The sequence below is a fragment of the Dipteris shenzhenensis genome, chromosome 12, assembly GCF_047967505.1.
Source record: "Dipteris shenzhenensis isolate YYH24624 ecotype China chromosome 12, Dip_SZ_1.0, whole genome shotgun sequence".
In the NCBI taxonomy this organism is placed as follows: Eukaryota; Viridiplantae; Streptophyta; class Polypodiopsida; order Gleicheniales; family Dipteridaceae; genus Dipteris; species Dipteris shenzhenensis.
In genome coordinates, this window is record NC_141607.1 from 39,632,981 (window position 1) to 39,655,003 (window position 22,023).

At 44.6% G+C, this 22,023-nt stretch overlaps 1 protein-coding gene across 2 annotated transcripts in view; it reads left to right on the forward strand.

The window, feature by feature from the left end:
• The first annotated feature begins 705 nt into the window (after positions 1-705).
• LOC147896204 (glutathione S-transferase 2-like) overlaps positions 706-22,023 on the forward strand; it is a 48,959-nt gene continuing 27,641 nt past the window's right edge. The window contains exons 1-9 of one of the 2 annotated variants that reach the window (XM_087382942.1): positions 706-728; positions 822-897; positions 996-1,052; positions 1,210-1,295; positions 2,769-2,840; positions 18,083-18,136; positions 18,232-18,307; positions 18,788-18,849; positions 18,960-19,016. In XM_087382942.1, the coding sequence (XP_087239068.1) occupies positions 714-728; positions 822-897; positions 996-1,052; positions 1,210-1,295; positions 2,769-2,840; positions 18,083-18,136; positions 18,232-18,307; positions 18,788-18,849; positions 18,960-19,016 (555 nt within the window). In that variant the 5' untranslated portion in view covers positions 706-713. The remainder of the gene's footprint in view (positions 729-821; positions 898-995; positions 1,053-1,209; positions 1,296-2,768; positions 2,841-18,082; positions 18,137-18,231; positions 18,308-18,787; positions 18,850-18,959; positions 19,017-22,023) is intronic. The other variant, XM_087382943.1, reaches the window with a different exon arrangement.

Consider the following 22,023-nt stretch of genomic DNA (forward strand, 5'->3'; position numbering starts at 1 on the left):
AGCCCGTTGTAGACGGGTCAGGTTACTCGTCCTCATGATAATAAAGAGATTCTTATCACATCCATAGGAGCAAGAGTGAGAGCTTCATAGACGTACAGATGATTCTCCTATCAAATAACACATCTCCATTGACTAGAGTTTCAATTTGGGGGCCACAAATGGGACTTCTTTTGCTTACATCAATGAGATAGGCATTGACTCTAGACATGACACATTCCAGGCATATGTGGGATCAAACATCACACATTCTCCAACCTTCCACTTGTGGCCTGGTGTGCTAGCAATTGGTGGGTGTGTGTGTGTGTGGGTGTGCGTTGACCACAATTATGAATCCTGTGCCCACCGGTGGAGGGTGGGTGCCCTTGATAGGACCACGGGTGGGAGTGTGAAAAAGAAGAAGAAGCATCACACACTCTAGGCGTATGTAAGATCAATAAGATGAATGCTTTATTAAAGAATTCATAAGGCGTGCCTCAGATGCGCAACTTGGAAGAGAGAGAGCGAGAGAGAGAGAGAGAGAGAGAGAGAGAGGGGCGAGGGCTTGCATTGAAATAGAAAAGAGAGAGAGAGATGGAGATCAATCAATCATATTTAAAAAAAAACAGGCAAGTGGACCAATAAACAATTCAGGAATAAAAACTTTAAAAATTTCCGAATTTCGCCCATCTCCTAGAGAAACCTTCACTAAGGCCTAATTAAGCTTGTTCAACCCCATGGCTGCCTCCCAGGTGCTTACTATGTGATTACAAATTCGTGTAAAAGGAGCCCATTTCACAGTGTCATCATCATTCTAATTAGCACTCTTGTATGCTTTGCTTCAGCAGGATCATCTCCAGCTTTACAGTTACTGGCGGAGCTCCTGCTCATGGCGAGTCAGGATTGCACTCGCATACAAAGGTGCGACAGGATTATCGCTTTCAACTGTTTTGAGATTGCATGTAAACATATCATGGATTCTATGGACCGCTCAACCTCTGAAGCGTGCTCATTTCCAGGAATTCCATATGAATACGTACCAGTGAACCTGCTGGAAGGCGAACACTTGACAGCAGGTTGCTCAATTAACTATGTCTGTCAATTGTTGTGTTCCTACACTTGAATGTCACAGCATGTTGGATTTCATTGTACAAGTCGTAAATAGATCCATCACTTGTTGCTTTCCTACAATTGAAGCCACACTTATTTGTAAGAACTCTTGCGCTACTGCAGACTTCAAAAAGTTAAATCCATCTGCTACGGTTCCAGCCTTAGTGGACAATGGCTTTGTTATTTCGGACTCCGTTGCCATCCTGGAGGTAGATGCCCTTGACAGTTTGCTTTGATTTTGTCACTTAATGTGAGAGGACGTCTTTTGCAGGAGAAGTTAGTAAATCGTATCAGTCAAGCCGTTATTAGGAAAAAAAAAAAGATCACCCAAAGCCTAGCTGTCGTAGTCAAACTTGTTTGTCTTTTTCTCCAGACATTTCATAGGACTAGACTGAAAGAGAGACTAGTTTTGACTTGGAAGCAGTGGGATTGATTACCATGAGAGGCGCTAAGATAGGAACTATTTGAAGAAGAGGGGGAAACGTGTAGAAATTGAAGAGAGGAGAAGAAAGAGATGCACAGGAAAGAGACACAATCACATCACGAGGAAGGAGAAAGCTGAATGCATTAAACTGAAATTCAAGATTTGAGAGGGTGCAAGTTTCAAAACATAGCTCCGTGTGTATCAATGCAAAATTGACTTGGATACATTCCTAACAGATTTGAACATGTGTCGTGCTGACATGGACCGATGATGTGGCACCGTGCTGCCATGTGTCAATCAGAAGTTAGAAAAGATCACCAACCTAGATCTCGACTTTTGACCGTTAGATGAAGTCTCACAGTACGGTTGTTATACATCTTTGGCCTTTGCCAAGCAGTACACTTGCACCTTGATTTGACTCAGTAATTTTGAGTTATTACAGCAAGCAGAAATAGCTACAAGGTCGACATCACAGCACAATATTCCAACAAACGGTTGCTGTATCTTTCCTCAACAGGGGCATTGATTGTGAGGACATGTACCTCTCGTCTGCCACCCATGCGACTGACCATCTATTGCGTCTTACATTTTGAAACATTGTATTCTGGCTTTAATCAAACGATTTGGAAGTGACTATGCATAGTCCATATGACTGGTAAGTCCCATTTGACTCATTGACCAATTTTATAACGAGGAATGATGTAAAGAGAGCTATATCCACTTGCTTCAGCCCTCAAGGAGTTTGACATTGATACAGCAGAAGGTGCATCAGAATTGGGAATTTATTTTTCCCTTGGCATGAATGTTTCATAAAACATTATTTTGGGGATAGAATATGCCCGAAATTATTGATAATTGAAGGTCAACTTGATAGGATGGACTAAAAATATGAATATGGTGGCTATTTTAGGTTGTTATTTGTCATGTTTTCAGCTTTTTTGATTAATTAAGGAATACTCTACTATCGATGTCAATTATTTATATTTTTCCAGATTTGAAACTCAGTGATTTATAGTGTTATAAATTGTTATTCTTCTTTCCTCCTATTGTCATCTGAAATTGGTAATTTTACTGGTTACTTTGGATGTAAACTATAATTGAATGGAGAGATTTCACAGTTGGAAAGATAATACCCAATGTACATTGATAAACAAATCTGCTTTTACTGAAGCCTAGAGAAATACAGGTTTGGAACATTGTAGTAATGGAATGATATGGAATAGATCTGCATTTCACGTGACTTTTTTGTTGCTTGCAGTATCTTGAAGAAAAGTATCCTGAACCATCCTTGTTCCCTGTGGACCTAAAAAGGAAGGCATTGGTCCGCCAAGTAAGTGTTTGTCTTCGTCTAGTGTTGAGAGAATCACGAGTCCAAGCTGCTTTTATGTGTATGCTTTTATAAGCTATCATGTTTGTAATATTCACGCTTTTTGTTTGGGAGAGACTACAATAAAATAATTAATTTCTTTCACAGGATTACCAAAAGCCAGAAGCTTCTAGCTAAAACCGCCTAGCTTTTTGAAAAGCAAAGCTAATAAAAGAAAAGCTCAGCGGCGAGGAAAAGCAACACAGCAAAAGCAAGGCCATTCTTAGGGTGAGGTGCCCAGCTTTTGGGCACTCGCCCCTCCTATTTAATGACAACCACCCTCCCTTGAGCGCTCACTCAGTGGGTTGCCCAGTTGCTTGCTAGTTGTGCTCCCCTCCTGTGCTACGTCTTGCCTCCGCTTCTCTCTTCTCAGTTTCCTGCCAAGCTTGAGCATGATTTGTTACTCCTTGTAATCTCTTTTACAAGCAATAGAACCTTTGGGGGGGACCCGCCTCTTATTTCTGGTCCCTAGTGTGGCGTCGTGGGCTCCTCCACGTTTACATGTTTATTTGGGTGGGGCAATTTGATTGCTGGAAATTCATTTCTGAAGACGCAGTGTACACAAAAATGGAATTGGTATTGTTGTCCTTATTTGAGTCGTGTTACTGCAAAACGCTGGTGACGTCCTTTTTTTCTCTGTGGAATCTACTGCAAACACTCTCTCTTGCTCTAAGCGCTCTCTCTCTCTCTCTCTCTCTCTCTCTACAAACACACTAAGGCCCAGGACAATCGTCGGGCTGGACCCCTGGAAGGTTTTTATTCGTGAAGAGAGAATCTGAGTACATAGTTCAGCGTAGAGCTGTCTGTTACAAATTTCAAACGTGAATCCATTTTACAAGAGCTTCAAGCTCATTCCAAAATGGCAACATGTCACTTGTCATATATTCTCTGGTTGACCGGAGTCAACGCTCTTGATCATAATTAAGGGGGCTTTTGACCAATGGTCGAGGCGCCTTAATTATGGCCAAGTCTCTCCAACCGAAGCTGGCACATCTCTCCAACCGAAGTTGGCACAACTTGGTTAACTGTAGTTAACCCTCTTGATGCATACCAAGTCTCGTTGACCGAAGTCAACACTCTCTGACCGTAGTCAGCTCTGTGGTTCTTTGGTTAACCTTAGTTAACCCTCTTGGTAATAAACCAAGTCTCCCCAACCGAAATCAGGCTTACTTGACCAGAGTTAAGTATCTTTGACCATTAAAAGAACTCTTTTGACCACAATTAACCTAGATGGAAAAGTCTTTAATTATGATCAAATAAATGGTTAACTGTACTTTGACTAAGAATATTTACATTGTGGTGACATCCCCTCGGCTTCTATTCATTTGACCTCAACTAAAAAGCTTTCTTGTAAACACCAAAAGCTGTGGATGATCAGACAACATGTCCTCATCCATCCACTTGGCATCCAATGCCGAATAATTCATGAATTTCACGAGATACCTGCAAAATTCCTTGCCTCGAGGGCCTTTGCGTACAATATGGTACACAATCGGCTCTGGCTGAAGGACCTCCTCCAGCTAATCCACTTCTGGTGGATCCTCTGATATTGGCTCTGTAGGCTCTAGCCCTAGGAATTTCTTTAGAAGACTCACATGGAAAGCATTGTGAATCCTCCAATGCTCTAGCAATGCTAACTTGTATGCAACCTCATTTATTTCTTATGTAACCCTGAAAGGGCCATAGTACTTCGGATACACTTTCTGTTTGCCTTTAAACTTGTGGAGCCTAGCTTTCTCGAACTTCAAAAGTACCCAATCCCCTTCCTTGAGATCTAACTGTCTCCTATGCTTATTTGCAGCTCTTTTATGCTTTTCTTGAGACCTTTCAATTGCTGTTCGGACTTGGCTGAAAGCTGTCTGGAGGTCTCTCACAAACTGATCAGCTGCAAAAATTTCATCTTTGGTCCTTAGGATAGGTGGCAGAATCACCTTCCCATAGATGACCTCAAAGGGGGCTTTCCCTGTAGAGCTGTGAACTGTATTATTGTAAGCGAACTCTACCAATGGTAGGTACTTTTCCCAATCTGAACCTTGGTCACCCACGTAGCATTTTAGCATATCCAATGCTATATATAGAATTTGCTACTTCACTTTCACCATCTTTCTGGGGATGGAAAGAAGAAGAAAAATTCAGATTCGTCCCCATATTACCAAATAAAGCTCTCCAGAATAGACTGGTCATTCTGGGATCTCGATCACTGACAATGGACTTAGGCATACCATGGTGCTTAAAGATCTGTGCCATGAAAAGCTTAGCCATATGATCTGCCTTTATGGTTTTGCAAACCGGAATGGAATGAGCTTGCTTGCTGAATCTATCAATGATAGTCCAAATCCATCATTCCCTGACTTTGATCTTGACAAATAAAAAATGAGGTCCATTGCAATACTTTCCCCAGCTCTGGCCATTTCTGAATGGCTCGGATCTTTGCCGGATCCATCCGTATCCCATCTTTGGATATTATATGCCCCAAGTAATGGATCTCTTCTAGAAAGAATTCACTTTTCTTGCTGTTTGCATAGAGCTGATGATTTCTCAGCTCTTGAAACACTGTAGCAAGATGTTCCTTGTGCTTTCTTCGGACTTAGAAAAGACAATTATGTCATCAAAGAAGGTACCGGTGAACTGTCTGTAGGGTCGGAAGATACGATCCATCATCCTATTGAAAGTAGCTGGGGCATTTGTCAAGCCAAAAGCCATCACCAGATATTCATACAACCCAAAAGTAGTGCGGAACGCTGTCTTATGCACATCCTGAGGCTGTATCCTCACTTGGTGATAGCCACTCTTTAAGTCTATCATGCTGAAAACTGAAGCTCTATTTAACTGATCCAGCACATCATCAATGCACGGAATAGGGAATCTATTCTTGATGGTCATTTTGTTCAGTGCGCGGTAATCGATGCGCATACAGAATGAGCCATCTTTCTTCTGTACTAGCTGTACTAGCAGTACAGGAGAATAAAAGGGAGAAGAACTGGGCTGAATCAGCCCCTTGGACAACAAGTCTCGCACCTGAGTCATAATCTCCTCTCGCTGAGTTGCACTAACTCTGTATGGGGGCCTATTGGGTGGCTCGCTGCCAAGAATGAGTTCTATGCCATGATCCTCAGGTCTCTCAGGGGATAACTCCCCTGGCAAAGCGTCAGAAAAGCAATCTTTAAAAATTTTAAGAAACTGAAATTTATTCTGATCTGCCTCACTTATTTCAGCATGCATTTCCATCTCTCTCTCTTTTACAAAAACCATGCTGAAACTGCAGACTTTATTTCTTTTCCCGATGGTACCAGAGCAGACTCTGGCCCTGCAAGAGGAGGCAGGCAGAGTGATCCTGGCCATTGAGGGCAAAGAGGAAACCGTGCACGCCAACCAAAGGTGGCACATGTTGTCACAAGAAGAAGCCGACAAAAGAAGAAAGCCAGAAAAAGGGGACCAGACGGCACACATCATGTGTATTGAAAGCCACACGTGGAAGCGGTGCTCATAAAGAAACCACACACTTGGGAGGTGGTGGCACATAGACCATCGGACCAATGGCATGCACCAACGAACATTGCCCAAAAAGCCCAGAGATCCAGAGCTCATAGAATCGGCTACCAGATTGGACGCGCGGCAGCTGATCAATGGTAGATTATAGTAGCAAATTGGCACAAGTGACCAGACCCAGCAGGCAAGCCAGCTAGTCAGATGCCACGGGACCCGGGTATACCAGGAGCAAACCGTGATAGCACTCACGGGCAACGAAGGCGGCGTTCTGAAGACTAGCTGACAGCAGTCCACGTGCGAAATTATGGCGTAGATGTCATGTGCACGGATTGGTATCCGACGTGTACTGGGTACACAAGACTAGCTCAGGTAGCCTGGGGAGGCTTAGAGCTAGGCAGGCTTGATTCTCGGGTTGAGTGGCAAGGGTACGAACCAGTTTGAGGTCTTCGCTATTTTTGGCACTTGGGGCCCGAGTCTATATAAGGGGCCCAGAGGTTCAGTTCTCAGTGAGCCGATGGGAGCAAGTTTCGTTCCCAGGTGCTAGGTCTGATCCTGGATTGAGTCGCGGACGCGTGCCTGCATCATAGCGTAGCCCAAGGCCCAGCAGCAGATCCAAGGCTTCACAGTGCCACCTGGTGGTATGGGACACCAGGCTGGTTTGGATGTGGTTGGGAGTTCATGCCAGTAGCTCAGCCCGTGGCGCGGAGAGGACATCTCGTGATTCGGGATCACATCCCGTAGATGTCATGGTTGGGTGGTGAGCAGCCTGCTCAGTTCCTCACGTTGTGTGTGTTCTTGTGTTTGCTTGCAGATCAGAGGTTTCAGGAGTGCTGGGACGTGTCAGTTGGCATTAGAGCCAACTCCTGAGGTAGGAACTTCTGTTCCATGAATTTTGGACGATTTGTTCCTCCAGGCATGCCCTAATTTCGAAATTCATGTTTATTACCCTGCATGTGCTTTATTGGTTCAAGGTTAAGGGTGGCGGGTAGATGGTGGAAAGAAGGAAGGAGAGACAGAGAGAAAAGGTGAATTCGCAAGAAGCAAGGTGGAGTGGAAGAGAGGCCATGAGAAAGGTAGTCTGTAAGGGGAAGAGCTTGGGAGCAGTTCGTTAGTTGTAGGAGTTGGCGCAGGAAAGAAGTAGGAGCGAGTTTCAGAATAAAAGCAGAGAGCAAGGACGTGATGGAAGGCCGCGGGCAACCTTCAAGATGAGAGTTAGGGAGCGGGTATTGATGGCTGGAGTGAGGATGGAGGTGCGCAGCAGATGACAGTCTCGAGGGACTGGTTGGGATGCGAATCAGGCAGGGGAAAGCTGCGTCCAAATTAAGCTTGGAAAGCTTAAAAAAGCAAAAGCCCTACCAAAAGTAGGGGACTGTTTTTTTTGGCGTGCAAGAGCTGCGTCCAAATTAGGCTTGGACAGCTTAAAAAAGCAAAAGCCCTACCAAAAGTAGGGGACTGTTTTATTTTTGGCCTGCAGGCTGCTATAATCCTGCAGTGAGGCGCTCTTTGCTAAGGCAGCCATCTCGCCTGCTCTAATCCGCAGTCCATGAGTGCGCATAGCCAACCCTCCACCCACCCTCACCTAGTACGACCCGTTAGCTCAGGCTGCTATCTCGCACTTCTGAGTTCGGAACAGCCCTTCTCTCCTACCCTTCCAGTTCGCTACCTTGCTGCTCCTCTGCTTCACCACTCTCCCCTCTAACGAAATCTCCAGGCGGATCGTTATTTATTGCCTGCTGTGGGATTCTGTTTTCTCTGCTGCCCCCTCCTTTCCTCACGACTCTCTCTCCTTTCCCTTTGGCCTTCCGAGCTCCTTCACTCCACATCCTTTATGGCTGATTCTGTAGACCCTGAGCTTGCGATGGGAGACCAGGATTTGAACTACCATGCGGAGGATGACTAGAGTCTCTACGATGATCTGATTACGAAAAAGGCCTTCAGTGACTTCACCATTGCTCTTGATGAAAAGTTTGAGCAGGTTAACACGAATCAAACGGGGTTGACACAGCAACTCCAAGGGACTCAGACTACACTCACACTTTTGACTAGCACTGTTCAGGCGCTCACGCATGTGGATGCCATGGCTTTAGTGTTAGGTCCAAACATCACTCCAGATCCTTTTCTAGGAGACCAGAAGTCTCATTCCAAGGAGGTTGTTGACACTTGGTTGCACAAGTGGCAAGTATACTTCGAGTTTCACCCTTATCCAAATGACAAGAAAATACAGCTTGCAGCCGGGTTTATGTAAGGAAAGGCTTTATTGTGGTGGAAGGAACTCCAACCCAAGCTTGCAACATGAAACGAATTCGAAGGGGTCTTCAGGAAAGAGTTTTTGAAGGAGGAGGAAGATTACGATATCGTAGGCAAGCTTAAAGCCCTCGATATGTCCAAGCTGAATTTGACTTTTGAGGTTTATCTTCAGAGGTTTTGGGATTTGCAGACCAGAGCTACAAAGATGGATCCAGTGACCTTGTTAGGTTTCTTTGTGGATGGTTTGCCTGATTCGTACAAGTTACAGATCAAGAACAGCTAGTGTACCACGTTGCAAGAGGCCATGAATTACGCGCGTATTTATGATGATACCATGGCCAGTGCAAAGGGAACCACAGTTGCCGACATGGGTGGGAAGAACAAGAGGAAGTTCTTCGAGTCTACCATTGGTACCGGGGAGTCGAAGTCTATAGACAATGCCTTCAAGAAACACTTGACTCAGGCGAAGAATGGTCGTGCCCGTTTCCTTCGTACCTTGAAGCTAAAGAGGGAAGGACGTTGCTGCTTCTGCGAGGAGCGGGGCCACACTAAGAATGATTGTCCTAAGCGCAAGAACCAGAAGCAAGCGTCGGGATCGAAGCTCCAGGCGGGTCCGGGTACCAAAGCCAAGGGAGCTAATCAAGTTGCGATGACATGTATTTCTGTAAATGTCATTACCTGCCCACTTTCTTGTAACTGCACTTTTAATACTTCGTTATTTGGTTCCCATGATCTTTTTCGAGTTTATGGAGAAGTTAGGGATCAAAGAGTTCACATTCTCTTTGACCTGGGCAGCTCTCAGAACTTTGTTAATTACAAACTTGTGCAGAAGATGGGGCTGTCCACGATACCTAGCGATCACACCTATGAGGTGCAGCTTTCAGCTGGGAAGCAGTTTTGGGATCGCAAGATTGAAGCCCTTTCTATCCGGATTCAAGACTACACAGCGGCTCTTACTACGTGCTATGTCATGCACTTGGAGCATGTGGACTTGTTAATTGGAATAGAGTGGTTTAAAACCCATGATATTTGGATTGGATGGAAGGACCATACTCTTTCTTTTTTGGAAAAGGACACCCAATTTTGTATTCAGTGTGATAACATTCCCTCTTCTCAGGGACCTATTGTATCTGCGATGCAACTTCGGAATATATTAAACACTTCTCATTATGATGTCTATCAGTGTGTTTTGATTCCGCTTTCTTCATTTGTTGTCTCTGTTAATAACAAAAATGATTTAAGTGTATTTGAATACCGTGAATTGAGAACGTTGTTAGATGATTTCATGGATGTATTCCCTGCTCAACTGCCGTAAGGTTTACCTCCAGAATGGGCAGTAGATCATCGCGCATAGACTTAGTACCTGGGGCTCAACCTATTAGTGTTCCACCTTATAGGATGAGCGAGCTTGAGGAGGACGAGTTAGCTTCACAGCTACATGATTATTTGAATATGGGCTATATTCGCCCAAGTAAATCATCGTGGGGAGCACATGTCCTCTTAAGAAAGAAGAAGGATTCTACATGGAGAATGTGTATAGATTATAAACGATTGAATAAAGTGACAATTAAGAATCGATACCCTCTACCTCGTTTCGATGATCTAATAGACCTTTTGGCCGGAGCGAAGTATTTCACTAAGATTGATTTGCGTACGGGTTATCACCAAATCCGTATCTATGCTAAACACATAGATAGAACCGCATTCCGAACTAGGTATGGCCACTACGAGTTTCTTGTATTATCTTTTGGTTTGACCAATGCTCCTGCCACCTTCCAGCAAATGATGAACGATTTATTCCAAGATTTCCTGGGCAAATTCGTTGTAGTGTTCTTAGATGACATCTTGGTATATAGCCGAATGTTAGAGGATCACATCGGACGCCTCCAGATTGTCTTAGTTATTCTAAGACAGCATGAGCTCTATGCCAAGATGAGTAAATGTGACTTCTTTATGAAGGAGATCATTTACTTAGGACACAAGATTTCTTCTGAAGGTATTAGCATTGATCTGGATCGTATCCAGAAGGTTTTAGAATGGCCTATCCCTCAGACTGTGAAACAGAATTGGACCAGTTGCATATAGACTAGAATTGCCTCCTGATGTTAAAGTACATCCAGTATTTCATGTCAGTAGACTGAAAGAAGTATTGGGTGTGGATGATCAACTTGTTTCTCCTCAAGAAATAATAGAAGTTACAGATTTGACTTTCATTCCACACGAACCTGAGTGTATTCTTGAATTTCGTGAAAGACCGATTCGTAATAGAACTATCACGGAATACAAGATCAAGTGGAAGGATCATGTTGAGGAAGATGCAACATGGGAGACATTACAAAACCTCCAGAGGACATTCTCGCGTTTCTTAGCGAACTCAGGAGTGAGTTCTTAGAGGAGGGGAAGTATGTCATGTGCACGGATTGGTATCTGACGTGTACTGGGTACACAAGACTAGCTCAGGTAGCCTGGGGAGACTTAGAGCTAGGCAGGCTTGATTCTCGGGTTGAGTGGCAAGGGTACGAAGTAGTTTGAGGTCTTCACTATTTTTGGCGCTTGGGGCCCGAGTCTATATAAGGGGCCCAGAGGTTCAGTTCTTAGTGAGCCGATGGGAGCAAGTTTCGTTCCCAGGTGCTAGGTCTGATCTTGGATTGAGTCACGGATGCGCGCTTGCATCATAGCGTAGCCCAAGGCCCAGCAGCAGATCCCAGGCTTCACAGCGCCACCTGGTGGTATGGGACACCAGGCTGGTTTGGATCTGGTTGGGAGTCCGTGCCAGTAGCTCAGCTCGTGGCTTGGAGGGGACATCTCCTGATTCGGGATCACATCCCGTAGATGTCATGGTTGGGTGGTGAGCAGCCTGCTCAGTTCCTCACGTAGTGTGTGTTCTTGTGTTTGCTTGCAGATCAGAGGTTTCAGGAGTGCTGGGACGTGTCAGCAGAGTAGTGGGACTGACAGCAAATAGGCGTGACACCACGTGGCACAACAGCATGAAGCTACATATAGGAGATTGATGTAGAAGCAGAAGCAGTAGCTGCCTGATAGAGGTGTCGGATAGACTCGCAGATGCGGCGATCTCAAAACACCACAGACTGGAAAACGCTGAGAGAACACCATGCACCAATAGCTACAAATAGCTATACAAGAGCATCGAGGCATACGTCAATCACAATCTCTTGAATCTCATGAACTCGTAAAGAAACCCCTGTAGGATTAGAAAGAAGAACTTTGTTGCCAATATGACCGACTGGATGCCAAGAAGCTTGGATGTAGCCTTGGACCTTGCTTCCAATGTTCAACATGTCCTTTTCCTTTTAGAGACAATCAAAGGAATCCTCCACTCACAATCACTTGTTACTATTGCCATAAACCAGCTCAACATGCTTCCCAAAGCTTTGCTAATGACCAAATGAAAGACCATTGAACTATTTGCCCTCCATCTATGCAGGTCTACTATACAAGGGACACAATGGTCTTCCCTTACTGCCAAACAATAACACAATCAGACTTGTACTACACCGACTTCTTTCATGGATCCATATTATGATCACACATTACAAACCATTAGTATTTTTTATGACCCGCGAATAACTACCCGCCCAAGAGTAGAATCAAGGGAATACAAGAAATTGCGAGTCCATCTAGTGACCCTCCACACCTCACATGACCCTTCTGAATTGCCTTCTGATTATTTCGACTGATAGCCACCTTTTTATCTATTGTCGTGAGCTTGAGTCAGGGCTTGACGCAATCAAACTAGCTCATGCTAAAATGAGCCCAGAGCTATGAAATCTTTGATCAACTGCGAATCTGATAGAGAGAAGCCAATTTATCCCAAGCATCCTTTGCTGTCCAGCAAGACCGGATGTGTGGAATAATGATTCTCTTGCATGATAAAGCGATGCATGAATGTGCATTTGCATCTCTTGCATCCCATCTTGACTGTTCTTGAGTTGGAAGAGCAGCAGCAGGAGTGCTAGAGGAAGAGGCATTAGGAGGAGTACCCCCTGCAGAAGGACGAGCAGTAGAGGCAACCACTGTAGCATTGGCTGGCCTCAGATCAGCCCCAGAAACAATATTCCACAAATGCTTTGCAACAAGAATATGTTTCATGAGATAAGACCACATCGGATAGTTGGTGCCATCCAACTTATCATCTTCACGAAGAACTCCAAATAAATCTTGATTGTTCCCAGCCATAACAAATGTGATACCCTAAAAAAGACCTGAAAACCCAAAAGCCTCAAGGCTATCACTGCAAAAAGCTGGCTGTCCAAAAATGACAGCAAATATCTGCAAATTTCTGACCCAAATCAAAGGGCAAATGCAGATCTGACCCAAATGTGACTGTGACAGGCAATGTTCATTGCAAAAAATAGAAAATCTGGCAAAAGCCCCAAATTTATTGAGGGCAAATAGGCCAAAAAGAGGGCAAATGCAGAAAAGCCCCAAATTTTCTGAAATTTTTGCAAATGTGACCCAATGTATGTAAATCTGACTCAATGTCCTACAAAAGTGACTCAATGTCTGAAAATCTGACTCAATGTCCTGCAAATGTGACTCAATGTTCTCCAATCTGTCCCAATGTATTGCAATCAAAAGAGAAATTGCAGACCAAATCCCAAAAAATATAGCCTCAAGGCTTGCAACTGCAGAATTAGGACTTGCTGTCCACAAAATGACTGCAAAAGTGCACCTTTCCCCAAGTATGGACCTCAAAATGTAGGCTTTCCAAGCTGTTGAAATGGCCTGAGAAGATTTCAAACAGTAGAAGGAAGATAAGGAGAGCAAAAGCCCTCAAAAGCCCCAAATTTTGAGAATACTCTGCAAGTGATTTCACACGTGCAAAGGTTTTACCAAATCCTGAAGCAAGTACAACGCAGGTACAACGTACGTTGATCATATAATTGTACGGATGCAGAGTACGCTGATTGTACGGAATGTAGGTGCGAAGATCAGTACGGTACCTTGTACGGACAAGTATGCAGTGCATGTATGGAGTTGTACGACTGCTCAGGTATGGAATGCAGAGTACATTGTACGGTTGTACATCCGTAGAGTACAGTGTACGACTGTACGGCGGCGCATGTACAGAGTTGTACGGTGGTTCAGGTACAGAGCTGAGTGTACGTCCGTACGTCGGCGTAGGTACATAATGTAGTACGGCGAAGTACTGAACGTAGGTACGTAGATGTACGACGCAGGTACGTTGTACAACAGCACGTGAATAGTAGGTACGATGTTGATCAGGTTCGGCGCATGTACAGCGTAGGATCTCAGGTACAATGCTGGATAGGTACGGAATCGTACAGTTGTATGGCGCATGTACAGAGAGCAGTACGGATGAGAGGAGCGGGTGCAGGAGACGAATCTAAACGTGGCTCTGATACCATTGTAGGATCGATAGGAAAAGAGAAAGTGCAGGTTGCAAAGAGTCGATAGAGTCTGTCACGTCAAAACTAGGATAATGAAAAATAGGAGTACAAGGTACTTGTACCTAGACCTAGGACTAAGTGTCCTAGGTGTCACATAGGACTAAGTGTCCTATGTGGCCTAAAAGGCACTAACACTACAAGTGCCTACATTTATGCCTACAGGGCACATACCATGGCCTATAGGGCATCACTAGAACCACCAGAAGATGGCCTACAAGATGAAGATCAGCAAATAAACGACGCAGCAAAACACATTCAACTGTCGCTGTGAAAGCTGCCCTGTACTCAACTTCACATGAGAAGGTAGCCACTGTAGACTGTTTCTCGCTCAACCAAGAAATGCAAGCATGTCCTAGAAAGAAACAATTCCCACTGGTGGACTGCTTAGTATCATAGTCTCTAGCCCAATCTGAGTCACTGTAAGCATGCATCTGCAAGTCACCCCCCGTGGGAAACATTAAGCCAAAAGACTTTGTACCTTGCAAGTAACGGAAGATGCGTTTTACAGCCTAATCTTTGGGCTGTGCATATACCTGCTCACTTGAGAAACTGAAAACTGAATATCAAGTTGTGTATTGCAGAGATAAATGAGGCATCCAACAGCCCGACTATATAGTGTGACATCAATTGATTCACCCGCATCATGCATTGTAAGCTTCAGCCCCAGCTCCATGGGAGTGGACATAGGCTTGCAATCATGCATGTTGAATCTATCCAAGAGCTTTTGAACATACTTGGATTGAGACATAACAATGCCACGTTTCTCTTGAATAAACTGGATCCCCAAAAAGAAATGTAACAAGCCCAAGTCTGACATATCAAATGTAGCTTTCAATGGCCTTGAAATCTGCAATTACTTCCTCATTTGATCCGGTGAGCAGCATGTCATCTACATAAAGAATGATGACCAGAATATCCCCCCCATCCTTCTTGATGTAGAGGGTGCTCTCAGTTGGACTATTGTGCAGCCCCTTGCTAGTCAGAAAGGCATCAATTTTGGCATACCATGCACGTGGGGCTTGTTTCAGCCCATACAAAGCTTTATTCAGCTTGCATACCTGAAGTGCATTTCCTGAAATTTCAAAGCCCGGAGGTTGTTTGACATAAACCTCTTCCAACAAGTTTCCATTAAGGAAAGCTGTTTTAATGTCCAACTGATGAACATTCCATTCAAAATTTGCAGCCATGGCTATAACTGACCTGATGGTGGTCATCCTGGATGTAGGAGCAAAAGTCTTCTCATAATCTATGCCTTTTTTCTGAGCATATCCTTATGCAACCAGCCTTGCCTTGTACCGATCAACAGACCCATCTGGCTTTCTTTTGACTTTGAAAACCCATCGTGTATCTATGGCATTTTTACCTGGTGGCAAATCCACAACATCCCAAGTCTGATTTTTATGAATGGACTGCAACTCATCGTGCATGGCATTCATCCAATGCACATTATCTTTTGCTTCTTCAAATGTCTTAGGCTCCTCCTCATCAAGAAGAGTACCTGCATAAGCTGATTCAACTGAATGAGCTCCCTCCATGTGCCTTAGTGCACTACGAGTTCTGCCAGGCAATGGAGCTTCAAGCCTACTCTCCCTGAGAGTCTGAAGCAACCAATGCGGGACTGTTTTGGCTGCGTGTATCTCTTGAATTTCTTGCCTGACAACTTCATCCACACCCTGAGGTTGTACCAATTCAGCTGGGGGCTGAATTTGTACTTGTGGAGCTGGCGGAGGTTGTTGTAAATTCTGATTTTCAGCGGGGGGAACCAAATGCTATAGGAAGCATCCCCTCAAACACATCATCTGAAGAGGCCGGAATCTGAAATTCAGCATTTGTATGTGCAGAATTTTCAGAGAATATGACATCTCTACTGACAAAAATCTTGCGTGTAGCAGGATTGTAGAGACGATAGCCTTTGCTTTGTGAACTATATCCCACAAAAATGCATTTTAGTGCCTTATCTGACAACTTGTGTCTGAACTCCACAGGCATGTGGGCATATGCAACACAACCAAAAACTCTGAAGTGGTCCACTGAAGCCTTTCTAACATGCCATGCCTCAAACCAACTGCTAGAGTTCTTGTAAGAATAGAGCTTGCACAGAAGGTTCTGCAACAGAAGTGTACGGGAGGTACATGCTTTGCACTATACGGATCCCATAGAACTTGTATGGACGTACAGAAGAACTGTACGGAAGGAGTACGCAAGTATGGACGAGACTGTACGGATGTACTGACGACATGTGTACAGATGTACGGACAACATGTGTACATATGTACGGCCGGTGTGTACGGAGTGTACAGAATCTATACGGCGATTGTACGGAAGGTTCGAGATCTGTACGCGCTCGATGTACGGAATGTACGACTGTACTGGCATCAGATGTACGGACGGGATGTTAGCGTAGGCTGGTACGGGAGTAGTACGAACGAAGTGACGCCTGCAGTACGGAAGTCGAGCTGCTGACTACAAGCTGTACGGATGACGAGTAGGAAGAGCAGGGAGCAGGGTAGCTGGGTAGGAAGCTTGCGGGCAAGGAAGCCAGGAGTAGGGTCTTGCTGCTCTGATACCAAATGTTAGAAACGAGAGAGTGTGAGAGCAAGAGAGCTGAACGTAGTGCTTGCAATAGAAGAAGTGACTAATACAAGAAGTGGGATGGGTTTTGTCTAAGTGACAAAACCTTATCCTTCACTAACCGTAGTTAGTGAACTAACTGTGGTTAGGGGGAAAAACCTCTAAAGGAGGGAAAAGTGCCCCTAACCTACTTATTACATTACATTGGTCACTGCTGAATTATAATAATAATTCTAACAATAAGGACGGAGGAGGATGAGCCTTGCAACATTTAAAGCATTGATGAATAAGATCCTACAGCCCTACCTCTATAAATCTGTCCTGGTTTTCTTTAAAGATATACTCTTATACAACAAGCATAAGGAGGAGCATCTAATAGAAAGCAAGATCTTGAAGTATTGAGGACCCACCAACTCTTTGCCAAGGCATGCAAGTGTACATTCACGGCTAATGAAGTGGAATATCTTGGTCATATTGTCAATTAGCAGTGGAATAAGAGTGGACCCCACTGAGGTTAAGTGAGTGAGAGAATGGCCATGTCCTCAGAATACCACTCAGTCAAGGGGTTTCCTCTGTTTATAAGAGGTTCATCAAGCACGCCTTACCTAACCAACTTAAGAAAGAGGCCTTTTTCTGGACAGCCACTGTAGAGAAGAGTTTCCAGGATCTGAAGGATGCTTTGACTTCAGCTCCCATTCTTGTGTCCGGATTTCTCTCAACCATTTTCTATTGAGGCTGATGCTAGTTGGTAGGAGCATTGGGCAATGCTAATGGAGTAATAGCCTATGAGAGCCAGAAGGTGGATGACAAAGAGCTGAGCTACCACATACATGACCAAGAAATGCTAGCCATATTGCATGCAATCAAGAAATGGCATCACTACATATAGTGAAGTCATTGTAAGGTAAAGACTGATCATAGAACTCTCAAATATTTCCTATCTCAGTCTAACTTATCTCCCAAACAGAGGAGGTGGCTAGCTCAATTTTATTTCAGGACCTGCAGGCCAAACTACCTTGATCATCCACATTACAAGCTACATAATGGGCTGATTCGGACAATGACAGGACTTTCCTTACGGAAACCTCAATGTTTAAGCTGCTGGTGCTGAAGGAGCTGCATTCTTCTTGGCTGGTCACACAGGACTGTTCAAGACATACGACAGAGTGATCCAAGGCACTGCTGAAGCTATCCGCAACTATGGCATAGACCAGCCTGGAGCTCGTTGGGTGCTGGAACTGGCCTGACGGAGTTGGGACAAGCTCAGTTGGGGCCACGGCTATGGTGCAGACCAGCCTGGTGCTGGTTGGGTGCTGGAACTGGCCCGACTGGGCTGGGACAAGCTCAGTCGGGGCTAATGCAGCCTGCAAGGCAGAGTCGGGGAGGAGGGGGGCTGGGAGGGGGCAGAGAGAGAGAGAGAGAGAGAGAGAGAGAGAGAGAGAGAATTTAATTGAGGCTTGACAACAGGTAGTCAACATGATTGTGGCATCCATACAGCCATTGCAAAATCTTATAGTTCTGGTATGTGATTGTGCTTCAACTTTCTGCCTTTGATTTGATGGTGATCAAGGGTCTTATGCTCACATCTGACTATTTATTGGTTGACAACATTACAGAAAAGAGTAGAAGAAAAATTGGGATCAGTGGAAAGGCTACAGTGGGCACAGTATTATATCGAAAGAGGTTTTGATGGTAATTTATCATTTTAACTTTGTGTTTCACTTCTATGCTCATAATAGTATCACAAAGACATTTATTCTTGAAGCTTCCTCAGGAATCGTTCCAATGCTGCATTTGCTTAAGTCCATTTTGTTCTTGCAAAGGAAGTATTGATAGATTGAAAATAGTGTGACTTGGATTTGAGAAGTAAGATTTTCCTTTTTACCCAGCTCTACATCTAGTGAAGGAGGGTATAGCATGCATTGTTTTAAGAAATTATTTGTTTTAATTACTCTTTATATCTTCGAACCTGAATTATTCATGGTTTTTGCCTATGTATATAACTCTCTTGTATAGCATCTCAAATTCTAATACTTGATCTGAGTTCAAAATGAGAGACTCACATTATTTGTTACATAAAACGAATTTGTTGGAAGTGTAGTGCTAGCCAAGTTAAGAAGATTGACCTAATTCTTTTTTCTGAATGTCAAACCGCACTGTTGTTGAAAGCAGCTTTAGAAGCATTACTACAGAAGGAATCGGGAAGATTTTCTGTTGGAGATGATTTCAGCCTGGTATGGTGCATTGTTGAGCTTAGAGGCCTTTTGTTCTTGTTTGCATTCTTGTAAGATTGTGTGGAAATAAGTACGTCTGTTTTTCTGAGCTGTGGTTGATGTGTTTACAGGCAGATGTTGTTTTGGTTCCCCAAATCGGCAATGCTGCTCGGTTTAAGGTCGATATGGTATGCTTCACAACGCTGCAACTGAATATTTTAGAACTAAATCAAGTATTTACCTCGTTTGGATCCTTGCTCAAAACAGATTCAAACAAAATTGCTGATACTAATGTAAGGACACTAATGGTGACTTCAGGTTTCATATCCTGTCAGGCATCTCCATGCACCATTCTCTCCCTTTATCCCATCTCATCACCTCAGTGTCATCTGTGGAACCCCTTGTCTATTTCTTCCTGCTTCATCTGCACCCTTTTTGTACCCCTTCCTCAGCTCACCATCACATTTCAGTAGTTCCAGTAGTCCTGCTCTCTTCACAACCTTCCTCTCTTGGTTACCTTTTCCCATTTATCCCTTTTGAAAATCCCCCGTCCCGTTCCTTCCCCTGTTTTTCTCTTCCAAGTTCCTAGTGCATTCTGCCATGGACCATCCCAAGTACTTGGCCCCTGCCTTTGCTTCTATGCTACACCTTGTTTCTTTTTCTTTGTGGCCCACCCTTGTCCCCTATGTTTCATATGTCTGTGGCTGGTACACTTCTCATTCGATGCCTTTTCGGATGCTCTAAAATTTAAATGTCGCAAGGAGAGTTCTGATTTGGTGGCTTGAATTATGTAAGAAGCCCAAGACTTGGGCTGGATTTGAAAGGGTATTCTCGGAGGAATTCCTTCATACTGAAAATGAATTTGACATGATTGCAAAATTTGCGGGATTGGAATGAAGAAGATGACTTTTACCTGCAACAATTTTATGAGTTGCAAGCTAAAGCTGTACACATGGATGCCACCACCTTGTTTATTAGAGGGCTGGCTAGGGAGCACAAGCTCCAAGTGAGGAACAATATTGCAAAAACCCTTGATGAAGCTAATCCCAAAGGAGGTTCCTCAAGGAAAGACCAATTCACTTGGAAGACAGATCAACAACCTTTACGTAGGAAGCGGAGGTTTAGCTACAATAGGGCTAATTGGACTCAAGAGCTGAGTTCTTCTCCAACTCCGGCTGAAGCGGGTGCAAAGCGAGTCAAGAAAGCGGAGCAAGCTCTTCAATACATTAAGGAGGGCTGTTGCTTCATCTATGGGCAGCAAGGACATACACGAATGCAGTGTTCTCCCTTGAAAGGGAAAAAGAAGGCCTTTAATGCAGCAGAGGTGAAAAGTATTACTGCATGTATGGAACGGTCATGGTAAAGACTGTTTACATCTATTCCAGAGCACTCACAATTTCATAAATGCTAAACTTTTGCAGAGATTGAGAGTGCTGACAATACAAAGTGACCAGGTCTACAGAGTCGATCAGCTGGCAGGTTGGCAGATCTGAAAAAGGAAGACGGTGTAGTTGCCCATCACTGTACTAGATTATACGAAGGTGCTCGATTTTATGATTATGAATCTTGAGCACATAGATGGTGTAAGGCAAAGAATGGCTGCACAAAAAGAACGTTCAGATAGACTCCCCTCTTGGTAGAGGCAATGGTATCGTCCCCTGATCTCATAATAGGATGGGCAGGCTCATAGGAAATGCTCCTCTGTCTCAGTCACTCCTAGTGTGCAAAGCATACATATCCGCTGCTCCTTGGGTATGCATGTTGCTCTTCCCGTCTCGATCCTCAACTCATGAGATGAACTGCGCATCTGTCCAATGGCAATCCTTAGTGCATGCGAGACTCCTCTATCCTCGAGATACTGGGGTCTGATGATGAATCCCTCCTACGATACTCTTAGGAACTGGTCACGGTAGAACTGGGACTTGGTGGGGAGCTCCTGGGTCCCCCTCAAGTCCGAGACGTATGGAGCAAAAGGAGATCTAACGGTATGATACGGTTGATCTCATCTAGCGGGATCAACTCAAGGAGTGCATCCATGCTGTACTGAAAAGGAGGGAGCCTGTCCAAATACCATGCTTGGTAAACCATGTGGATATCTGTGCATACCATGTGTCTACTCCACTCTCTGCTAGTCGTCTGGATGACTCCAAGGCTAGTCTTGGTAATCTCCATCGAGGCAAGTCGCAGTCTCTATGGATGAAAGTCAATGTTTGAAAGATGGCATCAAGGAGCCTCCTCCCCATCTTTAGTGTCATACCACTCATACCACTATGTCCACAAGTCCCATCACTCATCTACCCTCCACTAGTCAGCCCCCCTTCATGCCCTATCCATACCTGTCACACTAGGCACACACGATTCCACGCGAGGCATGGGAGGTGGAGCATGCTCACTTCATACAGGAGTAGCAGAGATAGATAGAGACTCTATGTTAGGATGTCCTCATGGCCGAGACAGTGGCAAATGATTACCGAAAGGGGATGGATGACCTCCAACGCCATATAGACGGAGCCCCAGGGAGTAGTCTTGCTGTGGAGGAGAGAATTGCCACGATGGAGATGGTATTGAGGGGACTTCCAAGTGGGTGGATGTTGTGAAAGGACCTGCGAAGGCAATTATGTCCGCCACTTTACTTGAGCAACAGTAGAAAGCCAGTAAGGCTCTCAACTTTAGGGTGTGTGGGGTCACATGCACGAGTTCAGCTATCTCAAACGCTACCACCTTTGTTATCTCCACCTTGGGAGAATCAGAGCATGGCATTGAGAGTGCATGGTGGGTCGGAGGACATCTTACGAGCCTCTTGTGATATGCTCCAGGACACTCGAGCTCGACTAGCAACTTCCACTCACATTTTCAGGATCCTAGAACAAGTCTCTTCTTTTTTACTCATTGGTTCACCCGGCAGGGATGTATAGTAGTCCCTTTTGGGGGACAAACTTATGGGAGACAGATTGGTCTTCCATAGAGAGACTCTAGGTTCTACTTCTCACTTGAAGGATGTGCAGTAAGCCATCGGTCCCGCATTAGATCATACTTGCAGAGTTTGGGGCTGCCCCTCTATAGCTTGATGCAGTCTTCTAGGCGGTCAGCTATCTCCATAGGGGCAGGGACTTTGGTACCACGACGGTTGGACGACTAGCATGACTTCATCTATGGCATTAGAGGCAGAGGGAGATCAGAGGAGCTGGTATCCTC